Source organism: Idiotropiscis lumnitzeri, chromosome 5 (genome assembly GCF_059441095.1).
Source record: "Idiotropiscis lumnitzeri isolate Australia: NSW breed Sydney's pygmy pipehorse chromosome 5, RoL_Ilum_1.0, whole genome shotgun sequence".
Taxonomy (NCBI): Eukaryota; Metazoa; Chordata; class Actinopteri; order Syngnathiformes; family Syngnathidae; genus Idiotropiscis; species Idiotropiscis lumnitzeri.
This window is the reverse complement of record NC_142395.1, coordinates 27405901-27433216: the sequence shown is the minus strand read 5'-3', so window position 1 is coordinate 27433216 and position 27316 is coordinate 27405901. Positions and strand designations below refer to the sequence as shown.

General features: G+C 40.4%; 2 protein-coding genes across 3 annotated transcripts; both read right to left on the bottom strand.

The window, feature by feature from the left end:
* Positions 1-650: 650 nt before the first annotated feature.
* On the bottom strand, positions 651-21966 carry usp47 (ubiquitin specific peptidase 47). 2 transcript variants are annotated; one of them, XM_088296097.1, is made up of 28 exons: positions 21692-21966; positions 15109-15303; positions 13579-13695; positions 13287-13440; positions 13106-13202; positions 12616-12761; positions 12433-12512; positions 11015-11164; positions 10806-10901; positions 10553-10705; positions 10256-10414; positions 9748-9879; positions 9521-9597; positions 9363-9418; positions 9136-9248; positions 8918-9019; positions 8639-8846; positions 8291-8406; positions 7731-7850; positions 6848-7646; positions 5294-5469; positions 5137-5217; positions 4945-5060; positions 4761-4879; positions 3890-4020; positions 3727-3774; positions 3497-3627; positions 651-2777 (listed from the first exon to the last, which is right to left on the bottom strand). In XM_088296097.1, exons 1-28 carry the CDS (start codon positions 21734-21736, stop codon positions 2603-2605), a joined length of 4092 nt encoding a protein of 1363 aa, XP_088152223.1. In that variant the 5' UTR covers positions 21737-21966; the 3' UTR covers positions 651-2602. The 2 variants fall into 2 exon arrangements, with proteins under 2 accessions (XP_088152223.1, XP_088152224.1); XM_088296098.1 differs by lacking the exon at positions 21692-21966 and adding an exon at positions 16702-16770.
* A 795-nt stretch (positions 21967-22761) lies between these two features.
* clec3a (C-type lectin domain family 3, member A) lies at positions 22762-25976 on the bottom strand. The gene is made up of 3 exons (XM_088296758.1): positions 25315-25976; positions 25162-25242; positions 22762-24251 (listed from the first exon to the last, which is right to left on the bottom strand). Exons 1-3 carry the CDS (start codon positions 25727-25729, stop codon positions 23854-23856), a joined length of 894 nt encoding a protein of 297 aa, XP_088152884.1. The 5' UTR covers positions 25730-25976; the 3' UTR covers positions 22762-23853.
* Between the last annotated feature and the right edge of the window lie 1340 nt (positions 25977-27316).

Below are 27316 nucleotides of genomic sequence, written 5' to 3'. Positions count from 1 at the left end.
GTTTATGCTTAGATCTCTGCTATTTGACAAGATTTTGATTTGATTGACAGGAGACCCATGCGCGAACAGGATGTGCAGTCTGACGGAGCTTTGCATCAGCACTAGCACAGACGGGACTAATTATAAAATGTAGGATTACCTGGTCACAGTGGATAAAATTGAACCGCGGATTATTGTTGGGCACATCTTCAGCTTTAAAACGAGGGTAGGATTGTAATTTCTTTTCGATGTTTTAGTAGGGGTTTGATTGATGAATGAATGTTCCACTCATGTTCAGGACAATTCATGTTCAGAAGAAGATTAAAGAACTGTTAATACAGACATTTGACTCATTATTATTATTATTTATTACTGATTAATTTTCTTATTTATTTTCTTATTAATTCCTTATTTATTTTTAAATCTTATTTTGTGTTAAAAAATAAAAATAAAGACATTTGAGAAGATTAGATTTTTTTTTTTTTTTTTCTTGCGGAAAACCTGATGCGGCCCAGCCTCACCCAGAGTCTGCCTCTAGTGGCCCCCAGGTAAATTTAGTTGGAGACCCCTGCTCTAAAATGCTTCATTCACATAGCAATCTGTTTTCCATTGGACCATCGGGAATTGTGCTCACTTCCTGTTAGCCAACATCATGAATAGGCGATGAAAAATAAATCAATAAATTCAGTTTTATTTGCTTAGCAGAGGTTGACACGCCTATCAACACGATCTAGTCGACTGCATGAGTAGCTCAGTGATCTGCAGGTTAAAGGTCATCACTGTGCAGTCATCATCCACAGGCGCTTCCATCGGTCGCGTTGCTTGAACTATGCACTGAAACGGAATATAAGAGCAATAAAATTTGACTGTACACCATTTGAAAATCCAGTCGTTCTTCCACTGAATGCAATCAACACCAGCAGAGCAGTACAACCAGGAAAGAATTATTCATGCAAATAAGTAGCCTACGGTTTGCTGACATCAGGAGTGTGAGAGGCCATTTGTGTATGTCGTATACTCTGATTCTTATCTATACCTGCACAAACAACCAAATAGTAACATCTATGAAAATGAATCATGCTCAGAGGAAAGTCCTGGCTCAACATTTTAGTACCATGCAATGGTACAAATTTAAAAAAAGATATACTTCATTGACAGTGTCTGTCAAATCTATAGAAGTATGATGAAGAATTGGATTTGTGCTTGCATCCCACCAGCAGTTTTGTGCAAGTAAGAAGCAGCTTCCCACTAAGCCACGGGTGTTAAACTCAAGGCCCGGGGGCCAGATCTGGTCCGCAGCAAAATTTTATGTAGCGCATGAAGGCACTTTTCACCATATCTGTTTTTAATAATGTGAACAATAGTCATATACCTAATGTGTGTGCCTTAACTTTCCACGATACCTGATCTCTCGTTACTTTCTCATCCACGGGATCCTGAAACGTATATTTCGGTTGTGAAAGCTCACATTCAGCAGTGATTCATTTTTTAAATCGAAGCAAAACCAGTTGAAAAGTTGAAAGTCGTCTGATTTTGAAAAAGAAAAACGGAGGTTATGAAATAAAGCATTTTAATTAAATTCTAAAATCATCTCAAACTATGTTCACACAGGATTTGAATCTCAAAAGAAAGAAACACCAACAGAAGAAAAAAAAAAAAAAAAAAAAAAGAATTGTCTTTTTTTACAGTGAACAGCTGGTGGCCGAGCAGCATCAAAAGCCCGGCAGGCCGAGACACACGTGGCCTGGCCGACTTTCTCCACCGTCTGGTGTCCATCTATCAAGCAGCAGTGGGTTGAAGTGCCATGTCCACCCCGTGCTCTCATCTGAAAAATCCCAAAGAGGGAGCTCCCATCCTCTCTCAGTATGTCGCACACGAGGGAGATCGGACAAGAAAGGGGGGAAAAAAAAAAAAAAAAAAAAAGAAATCCACCAAATGTTAATACAGACAACTGATAGGCGTGGGTGCGTGTAGTTGCATCACATGATTAGAATCGGAACAATTGATAAAAAGAAGACAGTTGCTGATAATGACGTATGATCATTTTTACTTGATTTTCTCTAGCGGATGTCGTCGGACGAACTCTAGCGCAGGTGACGACGGGCCAAGAAACGTCTCTGAAAGGTGATTTGACATCACTCCGCGGTAGAGCAGCGATACATGTCCTAATGCTTGCTGATAAACTGACACGTGGAAGAAAATTCATTTTTGGTGACCCCAAGGCTGGCTTTGATTGAATTCAAAGGAAGGTGAGCAATGGAAGATGATCAGCAGCGCTGCGGGCATGTAACAATCACTGAGGAATCGGTATCATCGAGGTGGTCCGAACAAGCAGAGGGAAGATTGACTGGTGAGACATGAATGCGTTCAAACCTTGAACATTTGTCTAAACAGTGCTTGATTCATTTTGTGTCGGGAATACCTTCTGGAATTCCCTTTAAACTTTACAGTACAACACAAACTAACAGTGCACAATGAGGATTCCCAGCTCAGAGTGGAGGCTGAGAGCATTTCTGCCCCCACGACGTCACTTGACGTTCACGTCTTTTTCCGACCGCTCACCTACACCGAGTCCCAGAGAGTATCCAGAAGATCCGAATGACTCAGGGAGAGGCTGTGGGACTCAGTCCTGCCCTGGATCCTTGGCCGGACCGCCGTCTAAGTAGATCTTGAGGGCCTTCTCTTTCCGCGGCGAGTAGCTAACCCGATGTCCAGTTTTGAGGAGGCGGCTGCTTTCCTTCTTCATGAGCTCATTGCGCTCATCTTCTGATAGTTCCATTAGTTCTTCTGTGTTGTCCCTGCACACACACATGAGGGCATGCACGCTAGAATTGGACGACATTTTCTGCCCCGACCAAGAAATTGCAAATAATGTATGTGCAAAAGTAAAGTTATCCTGAGAGAAAATGTAACCTCGTAAAAGTGATTACGTTTTTTATGTACCTCCTAAAGCATCTTTTTCTCATGTCTTACAAATAGAACAGATAAGATACATTTTAAAATCAGTTTTGGAGTTTTGTTGAACTCTCATCCTTTTTTTCTTTTGGACGATTTTTCTCTTTTTTTTATTGCTTAGCTTTTGTACTTGGCAGTTAGCATAGCAGCTAACAGACCTAGCATGTATGCTTGAGCAAAAATTGGCATCAAACAGCAACTCAGTTACTATAATTAGAAGACTAAAATTAAATTAGTATTCATCTAAAATGTAACTATTCACTTGTAAAGGAGATCTTAAATAATCTTTAAGATTTTTTTTTATATTGATTGAGTTTGAAAAAGGTATATATATATATATATATATTTTTTTTTTTATTAATTAATTGTGTTTTATCTGATCACTCGTTTTCTGTTAAATACTCTATACATCTTAAAAAAATTGCCATGAAAGTGTTCTGTTCCCCCAAAATTCTGTTTCCAAAAATGCCCTCCAAATCTGGAATGATCCTCTCATGTCATGTAATTAACTTGATTGATGTGAAAAGTATCAAAGTATCACATTCTCGTTTAGCGCTCCTACCTGTAGAAGACCACGGCGCCATCATCACATATGTACAGGGGCCACATGTTTAACGCCGACACCTTGGGGTTCCAATCCAAATCCTGATGGATCTCCAGCACAGAAATGTCACAAGGAAACGTTCCTCGGCCCTGCACACAGAGCACATTCAAGGGACCTCAGTAAGAAAAAAAAAAAAAAACGCTAAGGGAGAAAGAGGTCAAGGATTCAGGAGGACGCATCTCACAAACCTTTGCAAACTCCAGTTTATCAAGATGGATATCACTAAGTTCACAGAGCTGTAATGACAAAAAATAAATAAATAAATCTGGACATGAATTAGGATGTTTGCCACAATCCAATCTGTGCAGGGATCAATGCAGCAAATGAAATTAACAGCAGGACAGAGAGTACCTTCTCCTTGAGTTCCTCAACATTACTGCTCTCCAGAATTACTTCCTGGAAGGAACCCAGCTTCATGGTGGACGGGCTCCACCTCCGGGTCAGGACAGCCAGCTGCGACATGGACTTCATCTTCTCGTGTTCTGAAAAAATGTTGTTGTTGTTGCGGTTGCTCAGCACACCAGTTTCTTTCCCTTTCAGTACATTCCAAATTGTTGTCTTGGCTATGCCCAATGCTCTTGCAATCACTCAGTTCAAATTACAAAATAGCTGGCTTTTTTTTTTCTTTCACCAGTAGGGGCGCTCTATCGTTCAGAAAATATGCAGAATAAATCTTGATTTTTTTTTCTCTTGGGTCTGTTCTATTTTAATGAGCAAAGTTGTTGCTGTGTTAAAAGGCACTGTTTTAACAATCTGTTTATGAACCTTGATGTGCATTCACAGTACAAAATTGTTCTGTATATGTAGTAGACAACTCATTTTTTTTTCAATATAGAAAATTGCGGCTTACAGTCTGGTGCGGCTAGTATATCTGTTGGTTTTTTTGTTGTTTCTTTTTTTTTCAAAAAAGCTGCGGTTTATATCCAGTTTTTTTTATTTATTTATTTTTTTTTTTTATTTTTAGAAAAAAAAATTCTCATCATCATCGTCTTCCGTTATCTTCAGTACACAACAAAACCAAAAGGATTTGACTTGCCATTCCAATACTTTTGAAAGGGACTTTTTTCATTTCTGTGACAGTGACTCTTTGTTCACCGGTGATTCAAATCTTGAATTGGAGCAAAACCAGTGGCCGACTGTCAGCCACTTGTGAAAAACTGGCCAAACAGCTCAGTCATTCTGTATTTGGTGAGGCAGTAGTATTAACTACGCAAATAATTACCATTGAGGATTTCCAGGAAAACCTCCCAGTTGGAGGAGATGCTGATGTCTTCTTCATAAACATGGTAGTCCAGAAATACCGTCCCTGGATTCTTCCACGTCTTTTTCCTGAGACGCACCCTGAATACAAAACGATACGTTAGTTTGATGGGCAAGTACATCGCCTCAGTCATGTTCGGGCTCACCTGTCAATGCTGAGGTCAAGCTTGCACTGCTCTTTCAAGAGCGGGAGCAGCTCCTCTTTCGACTGCCTGACAGTCATGCCCTTCGCAAACACCGTGTCCACGAGAAACTTGCAAGGCTACACAACACACGAGAGAACAAAAATGAGCTCTACTCGCTTGCAAAAGCAGTCTCTGTTTCGTTCCAACTCTCACCTCTTGTTCATTTACTAGCAGTTGATACACTTTCACCCGGTATTCACCCTTTTTCAGGGCTCGTCCAAGCCGAATGGTTATCTGCAGGAAGCATTGAAGTTCAACGTGTCACTCGAATGCAACCGAGCTCAATCAATTTTTGAAAATGGTTCCTGACCTTGTTGTCGTCCGAGAATGATGACAGTGTTTCATTGAGCCGTACGCTCTCAAACTCCTGGTTGTTGGCATAAACCCGAAACACTTTGAACTGGGCCGAGGTGACGCCGACATAAGGCTCCAGATTGTGTTTGAAAGCTGCCAACGTTATCCTCTTGTCCACGTGAACCACTAAACCTGAGGAACAGAACAGGAAACAAACTCAAACACCGGTTTTGTACAGAGTACCCGGAAAACCAATTGGACACTTCCTTTTCAGGTATTATTCGGACAGATGTGAGGTCATCGGCATTTGACAGTTTAGGCTTTGCAGTTTTTGGAGGCATAACTGGATGCAAAATTGATGTATTTCTGTACCCAGCTGCACATTCAGCACCAGTTTGAGACGCTTTAGGCATCAGAATGCACAATTTACGCTATCAGTGATCTCGACAAACCACACGATGAAGCTGTAAAATTCTTTGTTTGACAGCGCCGCTGCACGAGAGAATGGCGGGCTTACAAAAACTGCAAAGCGCATGCGATCAAAAGAAGGCCTCACATATGTCTCAATGATGGCTAAAACCAAACAGGAAAAAAGGGAAGTGTGCATGACTTTGAGGGCACCCCGTCTGCTCACACATGCAAACAATCAGCATTATTATACATCAGCGCTTGAACAGGTTTTCATGGCAGTATGAGGGCTCTGAACTTTGACCACAATGGGAAGTGAGTTGCTTTCTTTTGAGATTGTTACCTCGATTTTTTTCACCGCAAGGATATAACGATAGCAAAGCAATTTACTAACAGTAGTGATAGACCGATTATCGGCTTGGACGATTATCGGGGCTGGTATTTGGCTTCTTGCCGATAATCGAGATAGGCCTTTTTTTTTTTTTTTTTTTAAACTTTTAAGGCCGATAATTTAAAAGGTTTATTTTGGCCCGCTGCAGCACACTTCTCTCTCTGCTGAGCTTGTCGCCCTGCCAGCAGAAGCAGCAATTTTAATAAATATCAGTCTACTACAACTCACAACAAATAGAAAATATTTGCTGTAGTAAACTTTGAAGAGATGTTTGTAAGACATGCAGCTGAGGCTGGGATCTCCACGCACTTTTTGTTAAGACTTTTAGAATTAAGTTTTCTATTTCCCAAGATCTAAAAAAGCTTTAACATGTTGTACATCACTAAAGTTGTTTAATAAACATGTGCTTAAAGGCATTTTTAACTAAGTCAACTTTTGGAGTTTATACATTTTCAAAATTTTACCCCTTTTTCAATCAATCAATATCGGCTTGAAATATCGGTTATCGCCGTCCGTGACGATTAATAATTGGTATCGTATCGGGCCCGAAAAAATATTATCGGTCTATCACTATTTAACAGTGACAACAGATCTTTCCATCGCACCGATTTGTCCTCAGTAATGATTACAGACAACTTTGCCATCTCCTTCTGGCTTTTGTAAGCAATTAACAGATTTATAGGGGGAAAGGTCAATTACGAGAGAAGAAGAAAGAAAGAGGACTTGAAAGATGACTTTTTTTTAACGCCATCGTGAATAGGAAGTTCATACATTTTTGTGAATTGCTGGTAACGTCATCCTGGGAACAAGGTTCTGTCCTGAAGTACAAGTACTGGGCTTCCGATTTAGTCTTCCCGTTATCGTCGTACTCGCTGTCCGTCCCCGAGTCTTCCTCCGCAGTGTCCCAGGTCTCTTTCTTGCCCTCGTGGGCCTTGGAGCGACGGCTGCTAGTGATGCTGTGCGAGTCCAATCCATTGGCCAGCTGGATGGGACCACTGTCGGCATTGCACAGCGTGTCACTACTGTGACTGGAGCTCAGGATGTCGCTGTCCACTGAGCTAGTGCTGCGGTCGTTGTTGACGTCGGAGTCTGAGCGCTCCTCACAGGCAAAGTGGTTTTCCGGGTCGGATGAGGCAGTGCCCCGGCACCCAGGCGTGCCCTCGATCCGGTTTTCTAGGTCTCTGTTGTCTGCGGCTACGCAGGGTGAATTGGAGTCCACCTCTTGGCTCAGAGATTCGATATGTTCAAAGTCACTGGTGTCTGAGCTTTTCTGGCTGTCGCTGGTGCTGGAGCCCTGCTGCTGCTGCAGAGACAGGTTCTTTAACTTTTCGGTGCTCTCCTCGAGGATAGCCTCTACTGATTTGCGGTTGGCCTTTGACCCTTCAAAGGGCACATCGGAGTCACTGCCAAGCTTTTGGCAAATAGTTCTGCTGGCCAAAGTGCCGGGAGACTGTTCAGGCAGCAAGACCAGTAGTCGAATAGTATTTCCGTGGCGATCTAACAGCTTCCACAGCAGCGAGTCAGTGAATGCAACCTGAAGATCGGCGGACTCTGAACTCTCCACAAAAATCTAATAACACAAATTGTAAAAGATTTTTTGATTTAATTAAACCAAGAAACTCTCATACGCCATAATTCAACTGAATACACAGACCTTGTTACTCCTGAAGAAACCTTCCGCCTTCAGGGTCTTGTTTGGAACATACAAGAGCCGCAGGTCATTGTAGCAACGCTCCAGAACCACGCGCATTGTTTCTTCTGATAGCCCTGTAGCCTGGAGGGAAGCATACATGACATATATAACTAAGAGAAGTTGTTTTATTTAAGGGAACACATTGGAGGAGACTAGCATTGCAAGATTTGCATTTTAACTTGTAGTGGTAGGCGCTACTAAATTAGCTGGCATTGCTACCTTGTTTTGTTGATTGTAGGCGTGCTGTAGTGATACACAAGTGCACACACACATTGCACTTTATCTTCTTTTCTAAGGCAACCTTTGGACATGCTAACTATCATGTTCTCTTTCATGCTGCAAACACACCAACTCATTTCTGCACGGAGTCATGCATGCTCAGCGCCAAGAATCCATGTGCAAAAAAATAATGCACTGAAGCATCAAGGCAGAGATTTTGCTTGGAATTTTGTCATCAAATTATGATCACTATTTAATTAATTATTTCACGAGGATAGAAATAATAGAGATAAAAAGTGAACCTGTGCAATAAGTTGTTTGAATTCAGTGATGGTTTGGTTCAGGTAAGCCCGAACACTGATGGGAGGGGCGATGGTTTCGGTCCTCAGATCCACAACATGAACCTTCACCATCACTTCTGTGGGAAAACAGCACCACGTGCAATTCTCATTAGCTCCTTTGTCATTAACAGATGTTGTGCTCCTGAGAGTTGTTTGCGTTTATTGTAGGCAGTAAACTCAAACGGACGTCAATTCATTAAATAAATTGACCACAATATTTTTTTTCCAAGGAAAAACATGAAATCGTCTCAGCAACCCAAAACCTTTTCAACAGTAGTCTAAGTGTCCCAGTCGGACCAGGCTGCTCACCTCCAGGTTTGTAAGGCAGGAACGCTTGCTCCGGCCGGCGGGTCTCCAGAAGCAAGTCGAACATGTAAGAGGACTTGACCCCGCCGAGCAGATGGCCCATAGGCGTGTCCTCCTCGCCCTCGTACGAGCGCTCCAGATACTCGTGGAACTCATCATACTTCACCAGGCGGCAGCATTCCAAGGGCACCGTTTCCTCCAGCTCCATCAGCTGAAATACGGAACATGAGCGGGCTGACGGTGGAGTCCATCCATTTCAAGGACTGTATAAACAAAACAAACCTTGTACGCCATTTCAGTTGCTTCCATAAGAGTTTTGTCCTTGTGCACCTCCAGCTTGCTCTCCACCATCATCTTGGAAGGGTGCATGCAGAAAAGTTTGATCTAAAGTAAAGAATAGGAGTGATCAATAAAAACAAATACCGAAACAATGTATCATTAGTTTTAGACGCAGGCAGAAGAGCAGATATTGAATCAAGCCAGCAGATCCATTTGTTTACCTTGCAAGTGTTTCGCTCAATCTCTCGTTGTCTCTTCTCCTGCTCTTCATACTCTTTCTCCTTCTCAACCAAAGTCTTTAAGTGCTCTGGGAAGTCATCCACAGCTAAATACTCTTCAGACAGGAGACATGTACAGTACAGTATTGATTCAAGGAAAGGAGTCAGGCTGAGGAACAAGCGACTGTTATCTCACTGAATTCCTGTTTGCAAATTAACAGATTTCTTACTTGCATTCCTTGAGGGATCTTTCAATCTATAAATCAGCATATATGCATTCGTAGAGCTGATGAAGAAGAAAAAAAAAAAATCATATTAACATGAAAATCCTACTTATTTAGTGTATATTTGTTTTGAGTGTAAAACACAATTAATGAACAAAACCAACCTTGCAAAGGCACTGGAATAATATCCTCTGCTACCTGAGGACCCACCATAAGTCTTTCTGATGTCCTCCTGGGTGATCTATCCAAAAAAGAAAACACATCAACCAGAAGCCAAGAGATATGACAGTGCTGATAATTAGATGCGGAGAAAAAGTACACACGGAACATTTGACTCTTGTGACAAGGAAGCTCTCGAATTAATCCTGAGGACAAGATGCTTGACACTGACCTTGCTAACATGCTGGTCATTGAAACTGTACCACTGGCCATCAGTGAAGGATTTAATGCAGGCATAGTAGTGCCCGCCTGCGGCACTTCCCGAATGGACCATGACGGAGAACAGCTCAAAGCTCGGCAAAGCCTGGCAAAATAAAGTGTTGAAAGTTACATTTAAGAAAGTCTGCTGAAAATCTTAAACCTAATAAAACGGGCTAAAAAGTAACAATATAAAGATTTAAATAACTAATCTTGAAACAAGCGTAGCATTAAAATGCACAAAAAGATGATGTAAAAATACTCAAGGGTATTTCTACGCTGTAAAAAATAACATCATAGCAGCTTTTCCAAGACCTTCTTTTTTTCTTGTCATCAAATCTACGTGTAATCTGCATGTGTGCCTGATGCCGCCCTCTTGGAGCCCAAAAAAAAAAGTGATATTGGTACATCCCTAATAGAAACTACTTTTATAAAAGCAAAAAGTTTCAAATGAAAACAAGTCACATTTGTCAAGCGAATACCTTTGGCTTCAAGACCCTCTCTGCGCTGGCAGTGCTGTCCAGGCAAATGCCCTCATCCACGCAATCATCAGTGGAGAAATCATTGCTCATCTGGTCACTGTGGCAACTGCCTTCATTCTCTGCTCCACTGTCAGTGCAGCTTTCCGTCTGAGGCGACTTCTACAGACCACAACAGAAAGGATTTTCAGGGTAACATTGCCACAGTGCTGAAGAAAAAAAATCAGTGCTTCTTCCGAACGTAGTTTACGGTCTGCGAATCATCAACATACATGTCCCCGCTACTACTACTGCTCTCACCTCGTCCTCCACATCAATGAATGGACTCATATCAAGTTCCTCAGGGAAAGTCATGCTGTCATTGAGCTTGATGCGATGCATAGTGCTATAGTCAAAATCAAATCGCTTGAGCTGCAGCGTCAGCAAATAAGGGAAATGCAGAAACCTCAAACCCTGTAACGAAATAGGTGGATTTGAGGAATGAGTGAATTCTCGGAAGGGCTCTTCTGCATTTTGCATACAGATTGTGCAAACTCATTCCGAGTGAGCTCACCTTCCGGGCATCACATTTCTTTTTGCAGCGTTCGCAGAAGTACTGGTTGGGCCCATCTAAAGTTTCCGGCTGAATGAAAGCCTGCAATGCTTCTTCCTGGAGCACCAAAATTCCATTTAGATTTGGAAATTAAATTCAAATTGGCACTCCTGTGGCAACATCATGTGAGATGAGAAAAAAAAAAAATGTGAATGTAAAGGGAAACGTACCACGCTGCCATAGGCCTGACTGGCCCCAAAGGGTCTGATTACAAGAGGGATATCCAGGTAAGTATCAATCCTCCAGCTCTCGTAGCCACACTCCAAGCAGCGGACGTAATCCTTGAGCTTTCCCTGGTACAGCTGGTTGATCAGGTCAGCCTGAAGAGAGGAATGCAGCCATGCTTCATGGTAATAAGCCAACTCACAAAAAAAATTGAAGAGACAGTCATGATAAAAAAAAAGAAAAAAAAAAAAAAAGGTCATTGACATTTCGCATATTCTTAACGCCATGCGTTTGGCCCTGTGACAGGAACATTCCCACAGAAGCAGCTCCTTGACATTTGCCGTATTTTCCTGACTACAAGTCGCTCCGGCGTACAAGTCGAACCAGCCCAAAAAAAATGCATAATGATGTCAAATAAATCAATAAATAAATAAAATAAAAAAACATGCAGAAGTCAAAATACAAAATATTTACAAAATAGTAGATCAAAAACAGACACTTCATCTTGGAAGGCAAGTTCTAACAATTAATAAAAGAACAAGGAACAGGCTGAATAGGTGTCTCATCGCCTTGGCAACTACCTGAGCATAAAGACGTAGCTGAAAGCCTCTCCAGCAGCACGTAGTTCAAGCAGCCACTGGCGAACTCGTTCCTCTAGCTGTGGCCCCCGCTTTCCGCAAGTCCCTAACAAGTTTCTCATTCACTCCAAAAGTTCTCTCTGTTGCGGATTACGGTTTTTCAGCTTCAAATTTCACAACTTGCAAATTTGTAGTCTGTGGAATATGATTCTCTTGAGGGGCATTTGTGTTCAGTAGTTCTCAGTTGTCTTTGTAAGGAGTAGTAGATATCGGTGAATACATCTAGAGTGCCCTCTAGTGGCCATTTGTGTGGCTTATTGAAGTAAAATATAAAGTCAATACTGTGACTCAAAACATCTGCAGCTTTGATCTCCCAAATGCCAGCCCCCTCCCTCCGACAACGCGGAGCACATTTTGGGATTCCGGATGACGTCAATGACAGACACATGAGATCTGGCTGTTCCGCTGCAGTTTCATTAAAAAAAAAAGGGCATATGTATATGCAGTATCATTTTCAAGCTAGGCCATACAGAACATAATTCATCTCAACAAGGATAGAGGGATGAAAACTTTTAAAAAGTAAACAACTTTCCCACAGGATATTATTAAGTAAGTCACATTATTTTCAACGAGAGGCAATCACAAGCTTATTTGTCTCATGTGTAGCCATATTGTCTGCACAGACACGGGGTCTGTATTCGTAATCTTGCCCCGTCTATAATCTTTGGAAAAATAAATAAATAGAAAGTGTCAAACCCTACTGGTAATTTCCCTTATCTCACAAAAAGCCTTTTGTTTTGTTTGTGATGTGGGGGCTGATTTTCTGTGTGTGTGCTTTCTCCCACCTGTTCTGTCTGCTTCCACTTTTGCTCCAGGGCGTCAAACATGACCCTGCAAAGTTCTTGCACATCATGTTGTTGCCAAGCTGGGATAAAAAGAAAAAAAAAACAGAATGAATGCCACAGATTGTAATGTTTCTCCTTTCAAAATGAATCATTCCAGCCAAGGGGGGAGGATGAAACATTCACCTTCACTACTGTCCCATCCAAAACTTCGCGTCACATCGGTGGTCTCTATGGCACGTTTCTTACTCGTCTGGAGAAGAACAAACAATCTTTGCAGCTGGTAGGGAATGCTCGTGACTGGGTCCTCTTCGGATTCCTCAAACTCCCAGCTGAAGAAGGCAACAATTGCAAATGATGTGAAAGTTCACCGAAAAAGCAAACTTTGAATACAGTCTTCCATCATTCACGCCATTTCAAAAGACACACGAAATGTACAAGGACATTTATTTTCTAAATGCTTTTTTATGGGGTTCAAATAAGTGTACAATGCGTTTTAGAAATTTGGATTTGTAAGCTCAAATGTGTTTAAAGAACAGAATGAATGCCACAAACTATTTTTAAATAAACAAATAAAAGTCCACAAACTCAGATGATGGACTTTCACCTATTGTTGGTCAACCTGAAACGTTGTCACCTGTCCAAAACAGAGCCTGTTTTGCATATCTTGACTTACTTGTACAGCGCATTTCTGAACTCCGGGGTCATGAAGAGTGTTTGTAAGAGACTGTTCAAATAACAGGTCATTGCTTGGTTGACCAAACCCACGTAACCTAAAGTGGTAGAGAGTGCAAACTTCAAAAGACAGCGGAGGTTGGACATAAAGATGACACGTTTTACACGTGACCATGCCTCACCCGTTTCTGATTTGTTGAGGATGGAGGTGTAAGAGTAAGAGGGGCTACTGCAGTCGCCACTGCAGCCAACAGCGCCGTCTCTGGGGAGGGGCCCGATGAATCGCTCCTGGGAGCTATCATCCAGTCCGTTGTTATCTGCTGCTCCTGACTCAGCCTACGTGCATGGACATAAAGAGAAAAAAAAAAAAAATCGAAACTTTTTGTAGTGAGTTAAAAACACAATCTCACGTGCGTTATAAGCAAACTAAAGATCCAACAAAGCAATTTATTGAATGATCTATGCACCACTCACCGAAGCAACATGCGGTTGCTCGCCATCTTTGTCTGTTAGTTGGAGGAAATTCCTCTTACCGCCAGGCTCAAACCCAGAATCCAGAAGCGACACCTCTCCGCTGTGTTCGAGGGGTGTCTGGACATACAAAAAAGGGGGAGATTAACAATCGAGATAGCAGTCTTTGACAGCAACTAGTCGCTACTCATACTACTAGTAACTCGTTTTTCTTTCCACCGGAGGGGACGCTCAGTTTCTTTCATTCCATAACATTTGTTATTGCGCGTAAATGCCAAAAGGTGAGTAGGGCCACCACAAGCAATTATTTTGCTAGTCGACTAATTGGATCATAATCACAGCAGCAAGCCGCTGCTGTGATATCAACATTATTACCCTGAGTTTGTGGAATATGAATTAAACTGCAAAATGCACCAGTTTTTATCCAGTATTTTGGTTTTTAATAAACGCGAGTTCACTGACTAATGCTTCCATAATCTTTAATAGGTGCTAACAAACAGCTAAATCTGCCGCAAAAAGTGGTCAAAAGTGGAGCTGGGGAAGCTTGGAAATGGGCGATAACACGAGTAACAATTTTTTTTTTAGTCTGTGACAGAGCCCACATATAAAAGATAACCGACTAAAAAGAGCTAACGCACACTTTCTTCCCGATGGCTATGCTGAGGATGAGCAAGCAAAGCGAGCGCCATCGGAAACTCAACTGTATCTTAATCCACTGACCTACTCAGTGAGATAACAACGAGCACGGCACCTAAGGCTTTGGCCTGGGTCAGCAGCAGGATTAGCTTGGGCTCCTTTAAGAAAAGCGGCCAGTATGTACACTAAAGAGCAGATACCGCCCTCCTTCTATATTATCCAACATCACCAAATGCGAGCAATCACATTGGGCAAAAAACTCCTGCGCTACGTTTACTTTGTACAAGTGAACAATGGCATGTCCAAACACACTATTGAATCAAACTTTGAGTCCGTGTGTTATTTTCAAACACTGCATTACTATCAGCCTTGCCAAAGTTCAGATACAGCACAGCCTCAAGGGAACCAGGGGTGTCAAACATACGGCCCACGTGCCGGATAAGGCCCACATGCGGGTTTAATCCGGCCCGCGAGAAGATTTGGTAAAGCAAAAAAGTAAGTACGGCCGCCCCCAAATTTGCCAAATGGCCGATGATAGTTGCACACAACTGAGATACTTCTGTAAACTTAATTCCGGGGACTTTTATAATAACCTCAGATCTTTTAATGTGTAATGTGTAAAAACAGTATGACATAAATGTGTTAAATATGACACATTCAACAACAGGAAAAACCAGGACAGGATGCAAATAGTGATGAACTGCGTCATATTGACACCAATTGTTTTAAGCTACAGATCATGATTTTATTGGTCCAGCCCACTCAGTAATAGATTTTCCTCCATGTGGCCCCTGGGCTAAAGTGAGTTTGACACCCCTGATGTAAATGGGAAAGAAAGTTGCAAACAGTGGGCATTCATTTTAAGAGTGTGTTGTCTAGTTAGTAGAATTTCCCAACCATGTCTTGTGTGTGTCCCCAGGCGAGTTCAAAGGAGCCGTTGACGTATCCTGCTTTGTGGGCAACATCTTCATAGAGTTTGGAGAGTGCGGTGGACGCTGGCAGGTTGAAGGTCAACCTCTCGTTGACCGTCTTGGCACAGGTGATGTCCTGGATTATACACAGCACTCTGGGCTCCTCGGCGGCTTTTTGGATCTGCGATAAGACGATGGCAAGATGGTCAGCATGACTGGATGGGCACGATTTGACATCCTGTTAAAAGTTGGAACTTTATTTATTGCGCAATGCTCGAGTCAGAACACACCTCACGCCAAGCCGTGTTATGGATCACACTCAGATAATACAAGTTGGGTGACATTTCTGAAAAACATGCAGCAGGTTTTACGGCCAGATTCAAATGACTCCTTGGCACGGAGAGGACAGATGACAGGTTTGAAGTTGGGAGTTGTCGAACAATACAAACCTATGTGGCCCTATGTGAGAGAGTAATTAAAAATTGACAGACTGACTATTGGTTCTTCTCTTCTTCCGGCTAATGCCTGTGCTGTTAATATCGAAATTAATACATTTAAAATCAAAATCCGAAGGCTGGTGTATTTGATTAATTGACAACGACGAAAATGAAAGACGTTCTCTACAATTACAGTTAGTTTTAGTTTCGTAAATGTAAAATGTAGTTTAGTTTTTGGTTTTTTTTAAATCATTTTCATTTTAATAATATCGTTAACGGAAATATTTTTTCAATTTAATTTTACTTATTTGGTCAGTTTTCATTAACTAAGAAAACCTTGGTGCACACATCGGTACAAATACACCGTTTCAAAACACTTCTCACACTCAATTTTGTTTACATTCTCCCAAAAACTAACTAGGCAAGATGCAAATGCAATCAGGCAGGTACAAGCAAGATTTGAATAGTGACACTTTGTTCTAAAAGTGGGGGAAATAGTTTGGCCACAAGCCCTCTCCGCCTCAGACTAGCATAGTCAAGCAACGTGGTAGAGAGGAGAAAGTGAGGTCATCATGATGCACGGGTCACATCATTCGTCAGCATACTTTAATTTGCTCACACTAGAGTCGGATGAAGATTGCACACATGGGTGGAATGTAGAGGCCACGACGCAACTGTTTGTGCGGGAAATCTTATTTAAATATTGTAAATCAGAAGTGACAGGGTACAGGCAAAAGCGCATCTCTGCTCGCTTACAAATTTGTTTAACAGCTACCCAAGAGGATCAAGACTCAGTGAAGTGAGTCCATTCTTAAATATTTAGTTGAATGAAATTACACCAACAGGACATGAAATGGAAGAACTATAGAGTCGGTTGCCTCTTTAAAACTTGAACAGCTTCCTCTCTTCTGTGGGAACAACTTAATCTCTGTTCCAAAGGTGTGTCTCTAAACATTTGTGCATATTTTTTTTTTTTAAAGTAATACTGTCGAGAAATGAGTAGTAGTAAAATGGGTCTTTTAATGTACGTCAAAAAAAAAATCAAAACATCAGAATGCAAACTGTCCTCATGTGACCACATACAACTAGCTACCAACATGCCGACGATGAGCGTTGCACATGCACACGCAAGCCACTGCTACCTGAGAAATCCTCTTCATCTCATCAAAAAGACTCTGCCTGCAACTCCCAAACATACCCTAATAATATGGAACATAGACATGGACTGAAATCAGGCCGCTGCATACTAGACTCATGCTCGAGAAAATAGTGTCGACTTCAAGTCGTAATTTGAGCGGCATTCATTTTTTTTTGGTCATGATTTTGCATCTAGCGTGTCGTAATCGGAGCACAATACAAGCGACGTGTTCTATAAAGGAACAGCAGCTGACAACACACAAGTGTATTATGAGATTAAAGGTTATTTTTACCGTGGATATAATCACTGGGTGCCAACATGACACGCGCATGCACACCGAGCAACGCAGCACAAACATCACCTTTTTGAAATGTTGCTGTATATCATTCAAAGGGCAGTAAAAACAATATTAGCAGGCACAGCAATAAAAAAATAATAAGTCATTTAGTGCTTAATCCTCTGACTTACTTAAACATAGCTTTATCAAATAATGATCAATAATAATGAAAAGAAATCATAATGGAAGCGAGAAAGTGAAATGCTAAAAAAAAATTGGAATTTGGCCAACATCATTTAACTCAACTGTCATACAAATAATTTATAAGTGTTAATTTTCATGGCTAAACAATGAATCAAATTCAAATTGACATCACTTTGCAGTCAAATATATATATATATATATATATTTTTTTATACCACTAACCGACATAAGGTGTGCTTAAGCCACATAGGTTTAGAAGAATTTTGCTGTGTTGTAGTAGTACTGTTAAATAAATCATCAACTCTTATTGAAATCTTAGTCTTTCGTCTGAACTCGTGATTCATTTGCCTTTATTTTAGCGTGAGTAGAGCGGAAAGCTGATAGTTTATTGGAATACAAATGTAATTAGTACTTGTGCTAATGAGCTTGTAAGAAAAAAAAAACGCTTGGAAGTGAACTTTGAAAAACATATTTGCATATTAAATCGCAATATCGAGGGACAAAAAAAAAAACACAATGAGGTTAGTCGATCGCAAAAATCCGTCAACAAAACCTTTGCTTGGATGCTGTTTAAACCATTCACACAGCCAAGTCAAGGCCATCAAGTCAAGAGAGACGATTACTCAATTATTCGATGGGAGAGTTCAAATGAGTCTAAAACGATTCAATAGTGGCAGTGCTGAATGACATTATTTATCGAAAACATTCACTTATTTAGGTCAGTTTCTACTTCTTGCATTTGTTCCCATACTGTTGGCTTGATACGATTCTCAGCCAGCGAATGTATTGATCAGCGACAAAGGACTTTTGATTTTTATCTCCCGTATTGTGCACTTGAGTCAAACAGGTGGGCTGGTTGATAAGAAAGAGCACACACCCAGAAATGATGTCAACTGCTAGATTAGCATCTTGCTAGCTGGCTGAAGGCGAGCCGCCAACTGGTTAGCTGACAAGTGTTTAACATTACAGAAGTGGTTTCAATTTATTAATGTGTGACAGTAAATGTTGTAAACTGAAATGTGAGAGGTTTATTACTCATTTTCATTGCTCATGTGCTTTATCCTTTCTAAATAATGTATTAATAATTAATTAGGCTGGTTATTTTATTATTTTTGATTAACATTAATATGTTATCAAAAACATTGCCTGCATGATTAAAGGTGTTTGTGATAGTGAGAATTTGGCCAATGGAATACTCCAAGTATAATCTATCTACAAGTTATTTTTTTTTCTTAGTAGGTCTTCCTACCGCCTCTACCGCTTGGCCACCGGTGCAGACAAACTAAGAATTGTTTCTTAACAACACTAAGTGACTCAGTAAGGAGTAATATTAGTCTGTTTTTGCAGAGGATAAAGACTAGATTCACGTGAGTAATGTAATATTGTTTGTCTACATATGTTGCTGCGCCATTTGTGTTTAAATGTCCGTTAAAGGGTTCTAAAACTGCAACACTGATGCTATTCATGAGGAAAGTAAAGTAACACAATGCCGACAACAACTAACTTACAGGACTGTTTATATTCAGCGCGAATAATTTTGCTTATACTAAGTGATGTCATTTTGCATAATGAATTGTAAACAATGGAAACGAGTCAAACAAAGTAGAATAAACATGGCGAAGGGCAGCGGTAGAGAGTAACAGCTACATTTAGTCAGTTACAAATACTTGAGTATTTTTTGATGATACAATACAATACAATTTTATTTATATAGCGCATTTCACAACAGCTGGAGCTGTAACAAAGTACGCATCTGAGCAGTTTTAATGCAACTTATTTAAGAATAAACACATTGGTACTTTTATGCCAATACAGTGAACTATTTGCATTAATCTAATTTTGTGAGCGCGATGAATTTTTGGGGGGTTCGTCAGACTTGAGCCTCAATGCTTGAATCCACTGCACCAATTAAAAAGAGCCAGTCGGATGTTCACATACAGTCTCCGTCGCTCTACACATTTTTAAAGCGAGCAATGTATGTGAGGCAGGCAAGACTGGCAGTCAGAAGCGGCACAACACCCATGACCTCACGTTCAATCAATGTTGACCTTACACGCTACGAAAACAACAGCTATGCCAAGTGTTTGTGAATAGGAGTAGGAGGGAAAAAAAATCTGGCTATTTTTTCAAAATACGTGACAATGATAACTTGATATATTCTACAGAAAATACCGTAAATCTGCACTCGTTTCAGTTATGAATAGCGTTTCTGAACAGCTCGTTTAGATTTTAAAGTGCTTCGTACGTCTGTAACAAAACATTGTACAACAATATTCTACAGCAAATGGCATTATTAAATATTGCTGTCAGCAATATTTAATACAGAAAAAAATTTTGATTATGTCCATGCTGTTTTCCTAGATTTTGGGGAATATTTCAGATAATTTATTACATCCAGTTTCTCCTTATTGAGAGATATCAGCAAAGTCTGATGAGTAGTACACCATTTTCAGCCACGACAGCAGTCAGAATGCAAAAAATATATAAAATGAAAAGGGAGTGTGCCATTGGAATTGAAAAGGTCCCTAATCCCATAATTTATGGTAATGTAAAGTTTCTGACGTAAAGGCAAAATTATGTTGAACATGATAATCACCAGAGCCATTTTGAACGTTTTGCTGCTGACGCAGAAAGTATGAAAAATGGATGCAATAGTACTCAGTGGATATTATACTAGTCGTATTTGAAATAATCATGTTGTGACAAATGTTTTATTTTTGTGCACATAAATTATTTAAAAAAAAAAGGCTTGGGAACGCCACACTATGCTGAAAAAAACATCAATGATTGTAAACACAGAGAGATCATGCAAAAACAGAAAGCTGCACAAGAAGGCAGACTCCAAATGTGCGCAGATGTGCTAATCAGTATTTCATTCGATATCTGGCGATTTGTGCCACGTCACCTTGGAATATGTAATTTGCCCTTAACACAGATGGAAAGCAAAATCTGTTAGCGCTGTTATTGTATATACATTTGAAGGGACAACAAATGCAGGCTGACAGAAACATGGCTGCCAATGCTCGTCTACAGCCCCTCCAACCACCACCAAACAGTCACAGCCAGACTTACATCAGCGTGAGTGACACTGCAGGAAAGGTGGGTGAAGCGTGTTGCTCAAGGACACGGCGACATGACTCGGGACAGCGTGGGATTTGAACAACCAACACTCTACCTACCGTTCGCATTTATGCATGCTGATGATCTAAACGAAGATTTCATTACTTCCTCCTAAATTACAGCCAACCAATAGACTCGTTCATTTTTGTTCAAGCCCTTTTTAGATACAGGATAGATAGTTGATACTCACGTTCCATTGGCTGAACTTAAAATTGTTTTGGTAATATTTCTTAATATTAAGACGATTTTTTACAATGCATACACTATATCAACAACAATCAGTATATGCATATCAGAGCAAGTATTGTAAAAAAATATGTATATCATAAACCCACAAAAAGTGAAAAGTGGCACATTCCTATTATATATATTTATATTGATTTGACATTCACGCGCTAATTGAAAAAAGTCATTCAAAAGTTACTGACTAGTCACTGAGTACTTGAGTAGTCCCCCCCCCACCCCCCACCCACACACACGCACGCACCACTTTTGAGGACTGTTGACACTGTCTCCTAAATATAGCTTTCTTTATTTTGTTAAGTTTTAGATTCTCCGTCTTCTGTTATTTCAGTAATTATATGGAGGACTACTTTTTACTTTCACTTCAGTCATGTTATTCCAAAGTAACAATACTCTTGAGAACATTTGTTTGCTCCTCCACCCCACCTCTGGTTAAGGGACAGCTAATCGCCTGCAAGATCGGTTTGAGAGATTTTTCGATCAAGAAGAATGCAGAATGATCACGTTTGGGTGCGGATATTCTGAAGAGCACTTGTGTCAATTTGCCAAAATGAGCCTGTCTTGTGCATCTGACACACCTTGTCGAACACAGAGCTAAAATGTCATCCCAAGAAACGCGCAACATTGACAATAAAAGGTTCTGCGCCGTTTTAAAAGTACTCAATTGCACTTCTTACGTTTAAATTAAACGCATCTAATGATAGATTAGCAAAGCAGAAATGTTGCCAATGTTTGGACTTATCAGAGGACATAAGCTAGTCAGCGAGGCGCTGCTACTTGTAAGTTGACCAACGAGTATTTTGGAATATCGTGTCAGCTAAAAACGTCGTAGCTATTACACAGTGCAAAGCTTAGTTTAGGCGATGAAATGACGCTAAAGCCTCCGTTTAATGAAACGAGCTCACTTTGTCTTCAATGTAGTGTCGCTAACGCCAGTGTTAAGTTAGCCATGTCACGATAGGCCGTCCAAGTCATGTTTAGAGGCTAACAGCTAGCAGCTAAGTTAGCCTCTAAACAACAACCAAGCTCCCTTTAACACTTAAACCGGTGACATCACACGCTTGTAATATTGCATTCTAGGCGTTATGTAAGAATGACAGTTTAATTTTGCGACCCCAGCTGGGTCTTGTATCGGCTCGGCTCGGCTCACCTCTTTGGATACGAACTGGTTCTCCTCGCTAGGCACCATTTCCATTTGTGCGACACTTTAGACAAGCCAAACCCAAACAAGGATGTCAGCGAAAGAACTTTGCACGCGTCATCGGCAGCATGGTTCGCGTCCTGCTGTTTTGACTTTTTCCCCAAGCCTGTAGAGCCGAGTCACACTTGTCCAAACTTGTAGGCTTATCAAAGTGGTATGAAGCGCTTTTCCACTCCCCAAAGCCGCAGCAGTGCTATTGGGAAAAATGGCCGGTTTGCTCCTGCGCGAGAGTTCGTTCAGACAAGTCTGACGTCACTTCAGTGTACGTGACGTGCGCGTGTGTTTCTTTCGACATTAAAACCTCTCCAGTAAACTTTTTTTCATCGATATCATCTGAAGGAATTTCGTGTGTTTTGACTTGAGCAAATAATAATCACGAATTTCCTAACATTTGTCAATGGGTGAATTCAACGGTCGTTCTTGTATTTCACCGCTAGGTAGCGGAACTGCACTCTCGCTGTGTCTCATTCTGCCACCAGCTGAGTTTTGTACTGCAGGGGTCTGCAAACTGTGGCTCTGGAGCCACAAGAGTCTCTTTCATCTCTGTGTTGGCTTGGAAAATAAATAGCAAGCAGAAAAAGTTAACTACTGTGATATCTTTTCAAATATATTTATGAATTTGAAAATGTCTGTGCTCTTGTACCATTAAAATAAAAGTTCCTTTTATTTATTTTGTCATTTTATTTTTGTTTTTTGCCACTGAAAATATGCCACAAGCGCCGATATATCAACAAATCAAATCTTTATTTTTATAGCATCTTTCATACCTTTAAAGCAAAAAAAAAAATGCAATGGAGCTATTCCACCCCACACTAGGCAAACCATTGATAAATCCAAGGAGAGAAATGTTTCTGAAGAAAACGGACATTGATCCTATAATCCTACTTGCTGCCGGAATAATGTCAAAAACAGACATCACTGATGCCTCACAGATAAGAGCTTACAATCGCGAGTAAAAATGAAGGCAATGTCAACAACCCTGATCTGCCCACACTCTACGCTGAGGTCCAGGAGCAAAAATCACATTAAACAGATAAAATGAATATTCTAATTTGCTATTATCTTGCAAATATACTGTGCATTTTTCACTGTTAAGTAAAACAGTTATTACTGACTCAAATTGACTGCTTTCTGCTACTCCACAATCTGCATGTGATAAAATGATAACAGAGCAGACTTTGTTTTGGGTTTGCTGCATGCAGGTGGATAATTCAACTTTGGCTTTCACTTCATAAATACGAGAAGGACTCAAAAAGACATTTAAGATTGTATTTAAAAATAAGCTAATACCAAGCAATTTTTTTCCAGATATTAAAATGTTCTTGACACATGCATATATTTACATGTATATACTGTATGTGCAATGTTATCCTCAATTTCAATAACTGAAGGGTATTTTGGCTCCCAATTTTTTATTTTTATTTTTTATCCTTTTGCGGTACAGGAAAGCAGTTTACACAGTGAGTAAACAATACTCAATCACGATTTAATCAGAAGATGGAGCAGTATAACAATTTAACTTGTATCTTTATGCATCTGTAATTGGCTGAATGCATGTGGACGGAAGTTCGCATAACTTCCGCAGAGTGATGAAAGCTATTTTGAATTAAAACAATTTCCAAACTAACAACAACTCACATACGACATTATGTTTTCTGAATTTTTGCAAGTCAAAAAACAAAACAAACACACAAACTTTGACGGTTGGTCATCGATTTTGCATTAAATACAAAATATCGACGGGTTTCGATCCTCTCGATCAGATTAGTGTAGTTTAGTTGTGAGCGTCTTGTTGCTGTATATTGTAATGGCTGTATTATACTGCCCCTGGTGGCAAATATGGTGAAGTGCAATCCTTAAAAGTGCTATTTTTCTTGTAAAAAAAAAACAAATTTCAAAATTACGAAAATGGACACAGAAGAAATTAAAATCATAAGTCAGGGCACTTAAGAGTTTTTTTTTTCATGAAAAAGGAGGTGTCTATTCGAAGGAGGTGTTTACTTCAATTAATTAATTAAGATGGACAGCCACCATTTGAGGAAATACAATACTGTAAAATCTTTCACTTTCATCCATTGACCTGCATAGGAGAGCTTCAACACGTGTCGCCGTTATGGAATAACATATTCACAAATGTACTTTTTCAAACTGCGACACACTTCGTCGTACCACTTGCCCTGTGCGACCACTGAAAGAGACACGCAGCTCTCCCGCTTGCTTCCTGTGGGCTGCTTCTTGGCGCGGTCCCAGTTGAGGTAGCCGACAGGTTGACTATTGACGTCAACGTACTGGCCTTCTTTCACGATGTCCGCCACGCCGATCCAGAAGTCTTTGGAGCCTGGGGAACTCCTCTTGGCATAGTCTCGAAGGTCGTTGTTCTCCATGGCGTCTCGCGGCGTCGCAAGAGTACCTCCTTGCGCGATGCAGTCTTCGTTTGCCTCATGGTAATGTTTGGCTTCCTCAACCGTGAGATAACACTTCCGGTGAACTTTGATGCCACGGAGGCACACTGAGAACAGATACGATGTGTTTTAATGTATCAAATGATAACAACTGCAGAATATTTTGTACTTCTGGCAGTCTTCTCTGCCGGCCTAACATAAAATCAAGAAATCCTGATCATATTTTTCACACTGATGTCATGTTATATCCTAGTGTTGTATTTTTAGGTGAGCGTTTTTATCCAATCAGAAATTAGATAGCTTGTGTTGCCAGGCAGATTTCATTATACCAGAAGCACGCACTATTCGTCCGAGGACTTCAGATACAATCATGCGGGCGTCTCTTCAGTGTGAGTGTTGGGGCTCCAACAGTTGATTGACAGTCGCGATAACCAATCAGATCACGAGTTTGTTCCAGTGAGCCTTCTTGCTGGCCTTACGCTGAAGGTGACGAATGCGTCTTGTGATTGGATACTCACTCGTGAGGGGGTGGCGCTATGCCAAAAGTTGTAACTGGCAACCGTTGGAAAATCGTAAATATATTCTTGCTTTTTTTTAAACAACAACGGCCGAAGGAGGCTAAAGTGTGGATTTAATTGCAGATACACTTGCGTGCCCATTTTCAAGACGGACCTTTTGAGAGACGCTAGGTCGTCCAACACTCACTTAGTACCGTGTAAGTAAGTGTCTTTCTGTATATTATTTGTCCAGCCGTGGTGTCATAAATGAGGGCAATATGAGGGGATTGAGTGAAGTCGGACTAAGTATGACTTAGGCCTACGTGTGAAGTACTAAAAAAAATATATATATGTAAAAAAAAAAAAGTGATTTAAAGTTAAATACAACTGAGCTGCACTTTAAAAAAAAAAAGAGAGAATTGCTCTTGAAACAAAGTTAAATCTGTAAAATACAAATCCCAGAACTGTTGTCTTAAAATAAACAGACTCATGCGAGATATTATTAACGGGAGAGTCATACCTGTCTGCAAGGCCTGCATCTCTTTTAGCAAATTCACCTCGCGCCATAACTTCTCAAGCTGTCCTTTCACATCATCATCCTCTGCAGCTCGCCAAAGAAGAACGAAACATTACGTGAGGTCAATACGTGCATCGACGACATCGCGTGGTTTACCCGTTGCCCGCGGCGACACGGCCTTCCTGATGCGAGGCGGCCCTCCGGAGCTGGAGTGAAGCAAAGAGAAGCACAGGACGACGAAGACGGGAAGGCCCAGACGTGCCATGCTGGAGCCTGAGGCTGCGCACAGTTCTACACCTTGTGCCACCGTGAAAGGAGTCCAAAAGTCTGAAGGCGGCCCAGTATATACTAGCTCTCTGTGTGCGCTTCTGGATTGGCCCACATGATGTTTTTCTTCCAAACATGGGGAGGAGGTAAGGGCGATATTGGGGTGGAAGGACAAATAATGTCTTCCTTGTGTTGGGATTTGTGAGAAATATTGACTTGGGACACGGTGCACTGAGCAGTTTGTCCTTTCATTTTGGTAAACTGGAAACATCGTTGACTGTTTGGCACTTCCTTTCTCTTTCATATTTGGATGTGCAATGTCAGCCCTGAAGAAACTTCTGGGAAATGTATTTGGATACTTGTATCAATGGTTCTTTCCAGGTCTGTAACCATGTCACCGCACTTTGGAATTTTTGGTGTCCCGGAAGATTATTCAGTTATGGAATTGGAAATTGTGGCTTTCACTTCGGTTCATGTGAAACGTCATCTCCTCCTAAACTGGAAATTTACAAATACTCCTTCACATATTCATTGGATAAATGATGTTGTCTTTTTTGAAAATAGGAAAAAAAAACTGATATTCAAGAAAGGGTAGTCTGACCAAGTTCTTTAATAAATGGCGACATTTTATGGACATGTTTGCAGCAAGATAACCCTCCCATTCTTATTTTTAATTAAATTTCCTTTTTATTTTTAAATTTTTTTTTTCTTTACTTCACATTGTTACTGTTGGGAAAAATATAAAACCTGTGTATACCGTTGTTGTAATTTTCTAATTGCGCACAATAACAAGTAACAAATGTCACAGTAAACTTGCTATTATTATTTTCAATATATTTTTGTCAGGACATCTAAGGTCCAATCCCTGGGGGGTTGGGGGGTAGCAAAGGGTGTCCCTCTTGGGCCCCAATCAATTTAGGACCGCCCCTGTTTTGAATTGAATTGACTTTATCCTTCAAAAAAGTTGTAATGAATTCCTAAGCGTATTTTTGTTCTATTTCTTTATTGTTGTTTTTATTTGTAACAATCTGCGATTACACCTGAATTTCCTCTCTGTGCATCATTAAATTGAATTTTATTTGCTGCTATGTTAACCACATGCAGCTTTCTGTTTTACACCTGGCATCATTTTTGATACTCTTGTGCTGACTTTCATCGTGTATGTGAATTTTATGTTATAGTTTTATTTATTTCTATTCTTATATTGTTATGCTATTAAAAGCTGGGAAAAAGACAACTTCCTCAGTTGGCTAATTTGCAGATCCATTTATTTTCATGTAAACAAAATCCACAATGAAAGATTGCCAGACTGGACTGAAGTAGTCAACCACAAGTAATAAACAAACAAAACACAGAATACTTTGCTTTTTCCTTTTTTTTTTTTTTCCAGTGAATTATAACAATACGTTAACAAACAAACATATGCGCACACACACTAAAGCATGCACCTTTTCCTTTTCTCTTGCAAACATACAAAGCGTAGACATTTCTATTCAATACTCAGATGGATTTCAAACGTAACGACCTGCAGCACAAATTCTTACAAATATCTAGAATTAATTTCTATCATAAACAATAAAACCTTACTATGTTAATTTGGATTTGAACGCGCTGATGGCAACTTTAACAGCTTGTTTTCATTGAGTTGGCACTTGAGAAAATACATCCGGTCGGGTGACAAGCGATTCAAGTTTTCTGTTAGATGCTTTTAAAAACAGGACATATTTCGTTTCATTAAGTCATCAAGGTGTTTGTAGTATTCCCTGCATTTGATGGCATTCCTAATTTTGGTGGGTTGTGTTTACTCGAAAAATAAGCAATCTCTCAGGGCATGTTTATTTTGAGGCACCAGAAGGTAAATACAGTGGCTTTGGTCAGACAGGTCATAAAA

Coding starts and splice junctions, on each gene's coding strand:
- usp47 (XM_088296098.1), bottom strand. CDS start 16,755: ATGTTTGGGAGTTGCAGGCAGAGTCTTTTTGATGAGATGAAGAGGATT. Junction 13,203..13,286: donor CCTCAACAAATCAGAAACGG/GTGAGGCATGGT, acceptor CTACCACTTTAG/GTTACGTGGGTTTGGTCAAC. Junction 3,628..3,726: donor ATAAACTGGAGTTTGCAAAG/GTTTGTGAGATG, acceptor CTCTGTGTGCAG/GGCCGAGGAACGTTTCCTTG.
- clec3a (XM_088296758.1), bottom strand. CDS start 25,729: ATGAAAGAGAAAGGAAGTGCCAAACAGTCAACGATGTTTCCAGTTTAC. Junction 25,243..25,314: donor CGTGTCGCCGCGGGCAACGG/GTAAACCACGCG, acceptor GGCGAGCTGCAG/AGGATGATGATGTGAAAGGA. Junction 24,252..25,161: donor GATGCAGGCCTTGCAGACAG/GTATGACTCTCC, acceptor ATCTGTTCTCAG/TGTGCCTCCGTGGCATCAAA.